The sequence below is a fragment of the Merops nubicus genome, unplaced genomic scaffold, assembly GCF_000691845.1.
Source record: "Merops nubicus isolate BGI_N331 unplaced genomic scaffold, ASM69184v1 scaffold41507, whole genome shotgun sequence".
NCBI classification, from domain to species: Eukaryota; Metazoa; Chordata; class Aves; order Coraciiformes; family Meropidae; genus Merops; species Merops nubicus.
Window position 1 is genome coordinate 1,798 of NW_008619122.1, and position 12,019 is coordinate 13,816.

Consider the following 12,019-nt stretch of genomic DNA (forward strand, 5'->3'; position numbering starts at 1 on the left):
CAACAATGGATGTGCTCAGTAGTGTTCTTCAGGCTTTTATGATGAATTAATATGTACAAAAATTGTTCAGCTCAGGGCTGAAAAGAGGACTAAAGTCAGAACAGCCCAATGAATTCCAGAGCCGTCTTATTTTGAGAGTACTCAGCAAGTGAGCCTGTCTATGTATACCACATAGCACACAGTACTAGTCTTAGCGAAATGATACTGCACTTGTTTCATATGACACAGTTCCTTTCATCTTACTTTTACAGGAGATGGTCTCAGCTGTGACAAAAACTCTGCCATCCAGGTGATAGGCAAGCTCACAAACAGAAAAAGCAGAACATCTTGAGTGATACAGAGAACAAAAACTTCTCCTGAAGAAGTGCAGTCAGTAAAGACAAAGAGGGAGAAGAAGTAAAAGTGAAACTCTTGGAGGATCGCCACCTCCTCATCTGCACCTACCATTGGTTTCAGCTCTCTGCCCTCAGCTCCACCTCCTCGGCCAGCTTCTTTCATAGATTTCCTACTGTTCTCCACAAACTCCTGAAAAACAGTAATGAAGTGAAAAGTGCTTTCTTAGGGCAAACTCCAAACATCAAATCTCAAGACAAAACTTCCAGACACAACTGCTCAAAATGTTCACAGAACTTGCCCCTCCAACTTCTCTTGCTCAGACTTACCCACAAAGTATCAAAACAGCCAGCCAAACAGCCACAGAGGTCTTCCTCATTTAATTATCAAAGCTGGACAGGTTATTTGCCTTTTGTGCTGTTAAAGCTTTAACACTAACCACACAAAACTCTCCTTCATATGAATGGAAGGTAGAACGGTGGTTGTCAAAAAAAAAAATCAACAAAAAAACACCCCGAGATCCCAGTTACTACATTCTATCCTCTGAACCGTGCGTATTATTAGAACTCTATCAAACAGAAGCACTTGAAGATAATTGCTTGCAAAGTCTCGTTGGTTTTCCTAACTTCCCTCCACTCAATCTCTTTACTTTTTCACCAGATCACAATCACCTATTGACAGAGATTAGCAGAGGTGCTAATTCAATTTTATGTCATTTTTCCTCCTAAAGGCAAGCATTCTGTAGCAAATTTCAACTGCTGGCAAAATAAATCCACAACACTTTTATGACTTATCTGTGCTGTCTTCTGAGTCAGCATGCTGCCTTTCATGCTTATATTGTGTTAAAAAGCAACTCGTCAGCTGCCATTTTACTATATACTCCAGGTTCTATCGTGTTTTATAAAAAAAATTAACGTCAAATTCTTGGCATGGATTTCCAGCAGGTAATCTGGAACAACAAATCGTGCTAAGAAGTCATGAGTCTTCCACTAGCCTACACACTGGGTTACATTTTATAGGGACATATTCTACAGTTGTCACCTAAGTATTGTCAAGAAAATTACCTACTCAACAACTAACTGAAGGGCTTGAGGAGCAGAATTTTTACATCTTGATCTCTAACTAGAGCAATCAGGGAATAAAATGGAACAAACAAAGAAGATCTGAATTGCATAGAATGCCTCAACATAGCAGAATATACGAACTGTTGGTTTAGTGGAGAAGAGACCGTGAGTCAAATTCTGGTTGCTGTCTGTCTGACAGAGTAAGAAATCCAGTGTGGTCATTACCTGTGTAGAGGGTAGAATACTCTACTATTTTTTCTTTTCTACATATCAGAAAAGGTCCTTCTTGGGAATGTACAAAACCCAAGATTTTACCCCTTGTTTTGCTTCTTTCCATTCTGTACTGTATCATTTACAAGAAATTATGCCCAAGATTATGACTCTGCTCATCTGACAGACAGCAAATAGAAGCCAATACCAGTGACATCGAGGGAACGAAGCATCCTGTAATGCTCCTCATATCACACTGTTTGCTGATCAAGCCATGAATAAGACAGCAAGGTAACCCAGGTGATAAAAGAAAACAGCACATTAAACTCAGCTAGTGAGTTCATTCCGGTGTCAAAATACCCATTGTATGGAACCACATCCTTAGGCTTAGAGAGCAAGGAGAAGCTTACCATGAGAACTTTATCCATGTAGAATTCCCTCCCAGGACTCCCATCATTGTATTTTGTGTCGATGGCAAAACATAAGAAAAGGACATCAACAACCATTTCATAAATGGAAAGGAAGCAGTGAGCAACCAGGAATGCAAAGAGGCAGACAATGATGAGGGGCAGCACCCAGATGGTGTAATCCCGTTGGTAATTCAGCAACATAATCCCAGCCAAACCTGTACTGCAGACAATCAGGACCTGAGGAAGGAAGGAAACAGCAGACAAGTGTAATGGCAGAAGCCTTTTTATATTATTGGGTTGGTTTTTTTTTTAGCCTATGTGCTTCTTGCTCTGCCAGGGCTAGAACTAGATGGTACAGATCTAGTAGTAATGATATCTTTACCTCCTGGATCCCCCATATTCCGAAGTGTAAAGGACATTTTATTCATTGGCCCCACATGCCCAAATCAGAATAGTTTCAAAGACATCCATCAACACAAAAGGTATTTTTCAGAGCAAATGACATTTATATCCTGCTGTCATAGTTCTAATGTTACAGAATATTCCTATAAAAAAGAACTTTTTGCTATCAATAGTAAAAAACCCAGAACCTCATGCTACCAATCAACATTGGTCTAGCTGTTACTATATTTTATATGCCACATGGTCCATGTCAACATTTCTGTCACCTGTGCATTTCTCTAATAATCTGAAAGACATCTTTTCAAAGAGGTGTTTCCTAACACTTCTCAGAGTCACACCACATTATATAATTTCATGGTCTCCCAGTCACCTGTATCTTCATTATGTCTTTATTTCTTCTCACATCTTATTGACTTCATTACTGGATTAAAAGTTCAGCCCACTCTACTTTGACTTAATAAAAGTACAAGAACAGAGTAAGAAAGACAATTTTTGAATGCTTAGGTACAGGTGGTTTAGGTGCATTGGTATTAATAGTTTTAGTAAATAACATCACAAAATCCTTTGAAAGATAGGAAAAATTCACTTGATTAAGTTTCCACAAAGTATATCTCCATCAGTTGGCAACCCAAAAAGCTGACTGACCACAGCAATTATTCTAGTCTCCTCTTAATTCTCAGAGTAGAGGTAACTCTGTTACTTAAGATGGCAGTTCCTCATAGTAGTCCTACACTCCACTCCAGCTTTGTCATAAACAATGATCCATAATGTGTCAGTTTTAAGCACAGATGTGGAGAGCCCTTATTGAAGAGAATTTAGAGCAAAACCTTCCTTTCCTTACAATTCTGTGTTTTAACCACAAAACCAATCAAAATCGTAGAACTTCTAAACACTTTGCTCTTGACTCCCTAAAAATAAATTCATGCAAATGGCATCATCATTTTCAGTTATTCCTTTCTAACTACTTTTAGTTAACATAAATGGATCATCTGTTTATCTCCCCTACACTGCACAGTGCCTTCCTGATAAGATGCAGCTAGATGTGATAAAATGTATGCTAAGAAACAGGAATTTTAAGGTATTTTGTATCTGGGGTATTTTGTATCTTAGCAAGAAATTGCTAAGGAAAACTGCCTACCATGTAGGTCCATAACAACTGCATACAGGCAGACATACCTTTCCTAAAAATAGCATAAAATCCCCAACTGTGTTTATGGCAGCCACTCGCAAAGCATTTTCCACTAGAATAACAAAGGCATCCTTTGCTGAGGTGCAGAAGTTGGTGCTGTTGATGGCTGTGGCTGTATACGCGTTCTGGGGAAAGAAGATTGAAGATTTATTCGTGGAATGATCAGGTACTTCAGATGCGGATGGAGGGGAGGAGAGAAGAAAAATACAGCTTCTGCATAAGTCATTTAAGCCATATGTTGACGAGCAAAGATTCCCTTAGGAGTTGTTAAATCAAGCAGTATGTACCAGCTGACATGAGACTAAACAAGGCAGAGAATTACTCTTCTTCTCCTCCCTCGATCCTAACTTATGCACTAACAAGTTTATTCCAAAAACCTAATTAAACAGAATTTGAAATTTCTCTGCAGGAGGAGGTGAACAGTGGCATAACTACAGCATTTAAGTAGTTAGAAAAAATATTCTGGAAATACAAAAGATTTTGAGAGTCACACAAGCTCACCAAGATAATTTCTAGATAGGACACTAGACTACATTCAAGGTTATCCAGGACAATTTTCAAGTGCACTGGGGTTTTTAGAATGCTTTTTTTGGCTCATTTTATATGCTATATTTCCACAAGCAAAAAGATGAGCAACAGTGAATAAGATATTAGAGGAACATGTATAGATGTACTTAACAGAGGTGGGCTCTTTTCCCACTTTGTAGATGATTATGACAGTTTGATGTTATGTACAGTTTTTCCATTGTGTGATCATTAAATATTATACCTAGAAAAGCTTCACTCTCTTTTCATAGCAAACATATTTTGAAACTCAGATTTGGTTTGACACAGTGGACATAAGTGGGAACATCTTCAACCACTAAACGAATTGTTATAAATCTGAGATACCATGGTCACAAAGATGAATACTGGCTATTTTTCTCCTTTGAAATGTAAACAAAGACTAATGTAGTGATTTGCAGTGTAATTTCAGTAATGGAGACAAGACTGATGTAACATCTTTCAAGTTCAGTTCCAAAGTACAACACATAATGGGTCAAGCCTGAGACTGCATTCTGGGAAAATAAATATATTATCAGCCCTTACATAAAACTTGAATATTGAAAAATCTTACCTGATTTAAGTAGGTCAGGCACTTTTCTAGACACCAAAGGCAGCAGATGCAGGCTTTAAGCATACAGCGAGCACAGGCATTTTCCTAGGAAAGCACAGGATGTGGGAAAAGAAGAATAAAGAGTAAACCCAACAGATCTTAACCAAGCAGTATTCTTCTGTGTTTCAGTAGCTGAGACTCATCTTGACAATTTAAGTAGTGCTTCTCTGCCCTATGGTCCCTTAAAGACCAGATATTCCAAAACAAGACTTCCAACCTATCACACAAATTAAACTAAATTAGCTGTAAAAGTGTCAGGCCTTTAGAGTCTGTAAGAAAATGGAATCTATTTATCTTACTTTTCCTTTCAGCTGTGTATGAATATACATAAGAATCATTCGTGGTATCTTCACTAGTGTGATAATGAAAGACCCCTTTGCTACTGTTCCTAGGTGGTAACAAACAAGGCGATTAACAGATGCCAGAATAGGAGTAAATGGCAGATTCCTTTTCTCCCTGTTGAAAAGAGAAAGAATAAAACAGAATGATCAGTACGTATGCAGTATCGTCTTGACGTTCTAAAAATTCTCAATGAACCAATGTGCCAAATGAATGTATTGCCCTCATACTAGCTTTCAGGGTATACTGTTCACTCCATACTGGCAGTCTGTGCAACTCACAGTTTACGCTCTAATGAATTAATAGGAATTGGATAAAGAATCAGTATGTCTTAAGGGCAGTATTACTAGTGGTTGGCATTACCAATATCGGCATTACATTACTACTATTGCCAACCGGCAGTTTCTATAAAACCATATTTGATGGTGTGCAATTCAAAATCTTCCAAAGAAGTGAGAAACAACACTAGTGTTTTTTCAGTTGGAATATTGACAAAATTCCTTCCTTTTCACTTCTGTTGTGCTGGAAGTCTTTGTGGAGACTTTGAAGAGGGTATTACTGGTTTTATTTATTAAGAAAATTCTTTTCTCAGATGTTTTGCCTTTCTGATTTGGCTATTATATCCTGAAGGAACCAACTAGTAAGCCTTAAAACAAGCTATTTTATTGCAACATGGCTACAATATTTTTAATTTATTAGATGAACACTCACTTTAACAGTTTTGAAACAACACCCTCTTAAAGTTTCTATCTGTATTACCAGCCAAGGAAGCCACTTATATTTCTTGCTCAAAGAACAGCTCTATTTAAAATTTAAAGAAGGGATCTTCATCTTTATTAGGAATATGAATGTAAGAAGAAGTGTATTAAAGGAACAGGTGCTAACATTCCAAATATAAAATAACTCACCACCTTGCAAGAAAGTTAGGTTCATGTAAGTTGCATTTAAAAAAAAAAAAAAAAAAAAAAAAAAGTAGAGTCTTCTTCCACGAAACTAACATCTGCATAACTTAATTCTGAGATATTAACCATCAGAATAGGCTTACATTGTATTTTCTTCCAATTAACTTTTAGAGCTCAGGTGGGGGAAGCCAAATTCTATTCCCCTTTTGGGCAGAATCACCTAAAAGATCTGAGCCTTGAGGCAACCCAACCACTTCCTCCTTTTGAGGTAAATATAACCAAGGGCAGAGTCTCCAATGCAGAACACCCTGAGGCGTGTTATTGCCCAAGCTGAAAGGAATCCATCTGGCTAAGGTGAATAAACAGTGAATGTACACAAAACATTCTCCCAGCATCTCATTTGCTGTGGAAAGCTGCTAATAGACAAAACAATGGGGAAGTTCAAACTAACGGCCCTTTCTCACTAAGCCACTCTTCAGATTAGAATTGCACCTTAAAATACAGAAAAGGATAACACTAGGGAGAAATGAGTATTTCCTAACTTAAAATAAAATCCCTCTTATGGAATGACAGGATAAAGTTCAGAAAAAAAAACATTCACCCTCAGGTGAAAGTAAATACATAAGCTTACAGATGAAGCATACACATTGCTAAGCCATCTATTTTGATGTGAATTTACCCTCTCTGTATTTTCCTAGTTCTTTACCCAGTCTAGTTTAATTATTCACAAGATTACATCTCTGTAACATCTTATAGCAACTTCATAGATGTATTTCATTGGTATACTGGAAGACTTCATCATCAATAAAATAACAGAATTTCTGTCAGCACAGTAAATTAATTCCTTGCCTTTGATACTGTTTTAAGGACTAAGGCAGATATGGAACCGAATTTAATTCAGATAAGAGTCTCAATTAAAAAGACAAACCAATTAAACATTTGTGATCTGACTCATGCACTTGAAAAATATCTGAATGCATTATTTAAAAACTAATTTTTAAAATTAGTTCAAACTCCTAAAAGCACATCACGAGTGTGGCGGCTGGATATCACTAGCAATTTTTATGTGCAATATTCTTCATATTAAAGCCTGAAAACATTTACAAAAAACCACTAGCTGAACTACACACGTAGTTAGGATACTAATGTTTTGTTGTTGTTGTTGTGGGGACAGCAACATTCCAACATACTGGTTTTCCTTTCTTAAGTAAACCACCATTGCTAAATATCTTGCCAACATCCTCTACTCATGCCACGCTTTATCCAGAGGAGTTGTATTTATATTGTTTTGAAAAGATTTTGAGAAATTATGAAATAAAATTACTTATCTAGTTCCTGAACAATGGCGTGGGTTTTTGTTGTTCGTTTGTTTGATTTTTTTTAGAATGTATTGTGAACTATTACATCTAGGATGACATGCAGAGAACCTTCATTAAACTATACTTTTACAAAACAGGTATTAATGAACTTGCTTCTTTTACTCACCAAAAATATTGCCATAGTTCTGCTCTGCATACCAAAATGTAATACTTCAGGTCACTGAAATATCATTTATTCTCACGAAATCCTAACAAAGCACCTCATACTACCTTTTTCCTGAAAAAACTGCGTTCTAAATGGTTCAAAAAACCCATTCAGTTTTCACTTATTTAAGGTATATTTTAATTAGTCTCAATTTCAGAAGTTTACCAATACTAGAGAGGTATACTAAGTCTGCATTTCTGAAATCAAGTTTCTTACCTCTGTGAAGCAAAATTCTTGTGCCTGAAGGTTGGTAATTACTTAATAATTAGTGTTACCTCCTTGAACAGAGAGCAGATACATGCAGAACAGCCAGTGTAAAGTATGCCTTGATACACAATTTAGCACACAAATATAGCAATGAAATATGGAGCCTTAATGCACAGGTATTTTGTATGACTTTTAATTTGTACGTGATCTTGTCAAACTCTATATGTAAATGATGAATCTAATAAGGCCTTAAGTAATGCTGTGTAAGAAAGATTAATGATGCATCATAAATAAAGGGCACTGTTTTGCAATTAAAATAATAAACAATTGCTTTCAATATTTTTTTTTTCTCCACCAAGCTTATCTGCATTAATTATTTGCATCACAGATGACCTTCCAGGTGCATCTTGCTTTGTAAACAACCATCTACGTCCACACAATGTGCACAGGTTACAAGGCAAACAAGACTTCCAGTCATAAACATCAAGAATATCATCTATGACCAGCAAAACAGATTAATTTAGGACTTGACACTATTTACAGAGTCAATATAATTCAACTGTTCTCTAGCTTTCAGGACAGAAGCAAGTAATCTCCCCAAAAGCTCTGTCCCTCATTATTTCTGATAATTCCATTTCTAGGCTACTCACAGCAGAGCTGTCTAAGTTGTCCTTACCTTGTAAAATAGTACGTCACAACAGCCCCTGCTACTGTCATCTGCTGACAGGCTAGGATAAACTCGCTGATCCAGACGAGTCCCACTACATGGTACCACCACATATATTTCAAAGGACCTACCATCTGAAATTCAACAAATCCTTCTTCATTTGGGACAGGACTACCTAGAAATAAGTTAGGGTAAAAATGAAAATGGTGCTTACACCAACTCAGAAAGAAGGAAGCACATGGTATTTCAGTTCTTCACCATCTATAGCAGAATCTCTCTTAGCTTCTACTGATAGTTCTAAATGTTATGTTTAGGAAGATAGTTCCTAAGACACAGCTTTGACACAATCACCATAACAGCATTTTAAAAAAGCTCTAAAAAAATATTCTAAGCACAGTCAAAACCCTGCAAGACTTTTAGCTGCATGGTGAAAATTTCCAAACCTAACCACCATCAAGAAGCAAAAAATTCTTCTCATTAAACATAACAGGAGTTTGCTTTCAGACATTCTGAATTTCAGTGCTATTCTGTTAGTATTATTCACATAGTGAGAATCAATATTAAACTTCATAGCTCCTTACATTATGCCAACATTAACAATCACTTTTTCTCCTTACAGTAAGCCTTTGTGCATGTATTTCAGCAAGATTTGTATCTTTAAAGGTATTTACAGACATAAGGAGCAGCTTTAGATATTCTAAACATATGATACAATGCATTCAGAAACCTGCTAGCTTTCTAATCTAAATAGCAATATCATATACTGAGACTGACAGTACATGTCAGTAAAGACCTTGGAGAAGCTCTCTTTCAGTATGTTAGCCCACATTGAGATGTTTCATCATATACAACAGTTACATGAACAGCTGATGAGATTCAGAAAAATACTAAAAGTAACATCATGTGTATAAAACCTTTAACTCAAAACCATTGTTTGGACTTAGCATTGATTAGCATCTTCTCCATCTCAGCTATGCTTTTATCCTTACATAGAACCACAGAGTACTTTGGGTTGGAAGGGACCTTAAAAATCATCTAGTTCCAACCCCTCTGCAATGGGCAGGGACACCTCCCACTAGACCACATTGTGAAGGCCCCATCCAGCTGGATCTTGAGTACCACCAGTGATGAAGCATCCACAGATTCCCTGGGCAACCTGTCCCAGTGTCTCAACACCCTCATAGTGAAGAACTTCTTCCTTACACTGCATCTAAATCTACCCTTTTCAAGTTTGAATCCATTACCTTTCATCTTATCACTAAAAGTCTGTGTAAAACAGTCCCTCACAAGCTCTCATGTAGGCCCCTTTCACATGCTAGAAGGCTGCAAGGAGGTCTCCCTGGAACCTTCTCTTCTCCAGACTGAACAACCCCAACTCTCTCAGCCTGTCCTCATAGGAGAGGTGCTCTAGCCCTCTGATCATCTTCATGGCCCTCCTTTGGACCTGCTCCAACAGGTCCATGCCCTTCTTGTGTTGGTGGCTCCAGAGCTGGATGCAGTACTCCAGGTGGGGTCTCATAACAGTGGAGTAGAGGGGGAGAATCACCTCGCTTGACCTACTGGCCACACTACTTTTGATGTAGCCCAGGATATGGTTGGCTTTCTGGGCTGCACTTGCACATACACACATAAAAAAAATTAGTATTTTCTTGTGAATACACTCAACTATTGAAATAATTTTGGTTTTAGCAAGCAAGCTCTTCATAAGTGTAGGCTTCTTCCCACACAAAAACAAGTTCTCCTGGTTTAGAATTAGAGCTGGCCTTATCTGCACAAAGATTTTAACTGATACCGGTGAAGATACTGGGTGTATATAAAGCTAAAAGCATAAATTACTCCTTTCAGAATCAAGGTCAATTGAAGAGTTCTGTCAGTAAAAGAAAATACTAGCCTAAATTCTGCTACAAATTTAGTCCCTGTGCAGTGATCTTTAACTCACAGAGTGAAGTATGGGATTGAGGCTTAACTCACTTTCAGAGGCGAACATTTTTCGCACATAGCAGAGCATGTAATGAAAACTAAAAATTTCAACAGTAATGAGAACAATAACATGCGAATTCTATTACTTCCATCTCTTGCTAGGAATTCAGGCTATGAAATAAAAAATACTTATCTTGTATTATCCTGAAATGGCTCTGTGACCTGAAACACTGCTACTTTCAGATCAGCAGCAAGCTATAAATTTCAAAATTCTACAGTTTTAATAATGAATGATGGTCTCCATTGCCTACAATTTCCCATTTTAAAAAGCGGTTGCTAGGTTTCTCTGTTGAAGTAACTAAGATTTGGACTCATAGGTTCAACTAATTCCAGAAACTTGTCAGACTCTGAATACAAAGAAAGTTCTCGTCTTCTATATTCTTCACAGCAGGCAGAAACTGAGAGTACTGTGGTTGCTCTCAGAATACAGCACAGAAACAGGAGAAAAATCTCCCTAATAATCCTGGAAAATGCTGGAATAATACTGGACACTTGAGTTATAAACAATTGAAAACTAATTCCATTTTGGGAAACAGTAATTGTGTGCAACAGCCCTTTCATTAATATGCCTTCATCTGTGTCAGTGCTGGCTACATTACAATAATTCCTAAGATTAGCTGCAAGATTTGGCTGCTTTTAACCCATTTGTGGAAAATTAGAGGGGACTATTTGAAAAATTATTATAGCAGTCTTATTAATGGAATCTTGTGGTTTGCAGCACGTCAACTTGCATGAAATCAAAAAGCCAGCCCAAGGCACAAAGTAAAATCCTGGGAACACAGACTCAAACGCACATCTTTCTTGAAGCAGGCGTTTTAAAGTCACTAAAGCAGACAAGAACAGAAGAATAATATGTGTTTGTTTTTTTTTCTAGAGCTTGCTACATGCTTTTTAACCAACTCTGTCTGAAAACATAAAAAAAAAATTAAGTGGAATTTATTTAAAATAAACCTGGTAGCTCTTACCTGTAGTACCCAGGAAAAGCAAGACTGCGATCCAGTATGTCCAGAAGAGGGCAAGCACAAAGAATGTCCAGAATGGCTGGAAGACTAGCAGTGGCAGGTGAATGAAGACCTTGCCGGCCACGTGGAACAAGGCAATGGTGAGAGCGACTCGTTTGCGCATAATTAACATTATCAAGAACAAGACAACCTAGAGGGACAAGTTTCCAAAACACATTTTACAGAACTGAAAAATAAGCAAGGTATGATTTTGCACAGCTAGGATAATCAAACACGGCAAACTGACACATGTTCTAACCACAAGGTCGCAAGATCAAAATGTAAAACCTCTACCAGCTTCTTCTGCTGACAATTATGCATTTGGAATTATCATCAGCCTCAGGCTAAAGAGAGGAGACCAAATTCTATTCTCAAGTATGTTTTGCAAACCACTGAAATCAGCAAGATTTAACAAAGAATGCAATTTAGCATTTATATTTCAACATGGTGTGGTGGTCTGGTCAGGTAAGTTAGTCAAACATTGTCAATTTTTAGTGGTAAACTCCGTGACTCCAAAACAAACTCTCAGGCCTAAAGAGGATAAATTGATTCAGTAATCAGTGTTAGTATTTTAGTTCACAATGATCCTTCTGCAAATGGAAGAAGGTTGGGAACAAACAATTTCAGAAGCAGGA

At 37.3% G+C, this 12,019-nt stretch overlaps 1 protein-coding gene across 1 annotated transcript in view; it reads right to left on the bottom strand.

Annotated features, from left to right (window-relative positions):
- Window positions 1-243: 243 nt before the first annotated feature.
- Window positions 244-12,019, bottom strand: part of SLC44A1 (solute carrier family 44 (choline transporter), member 1) — a gene marked incomplete at both ends in the record, with an annotated part of 20,318 nt that continues 8,542 nt past the window's right edge. Inside the window, 7 exons of the mRNA XM_008943669.1 lie at window positions 244-525; window positions 2,018-2,254; window positions 3,596-3,733; window positions 4,726-4,809; window positions 5,064-5,220; window positions 8,413-8,578; window positions 11,349-11,535. Of these exons, the coding sequence (XP_008941917.1) occupies window positions 244-525; window positions 2,018-2,254; window positions 3,596-3,733; window positions 4,726-4,809; window positions 5,064-5,220; window positions 8,413-8,578; window positions 11,349-11,535 (1,251 nt within the window). The remainder of the gene's footprint in view (window positions 526-2,017; window positions 2,255-3,595; window positions 3,734-4,725; window positions 4,810-5,063; window positions 5,221-8,412; window positions 8,579-11,348; window positions 11,536-12,019) is intronic.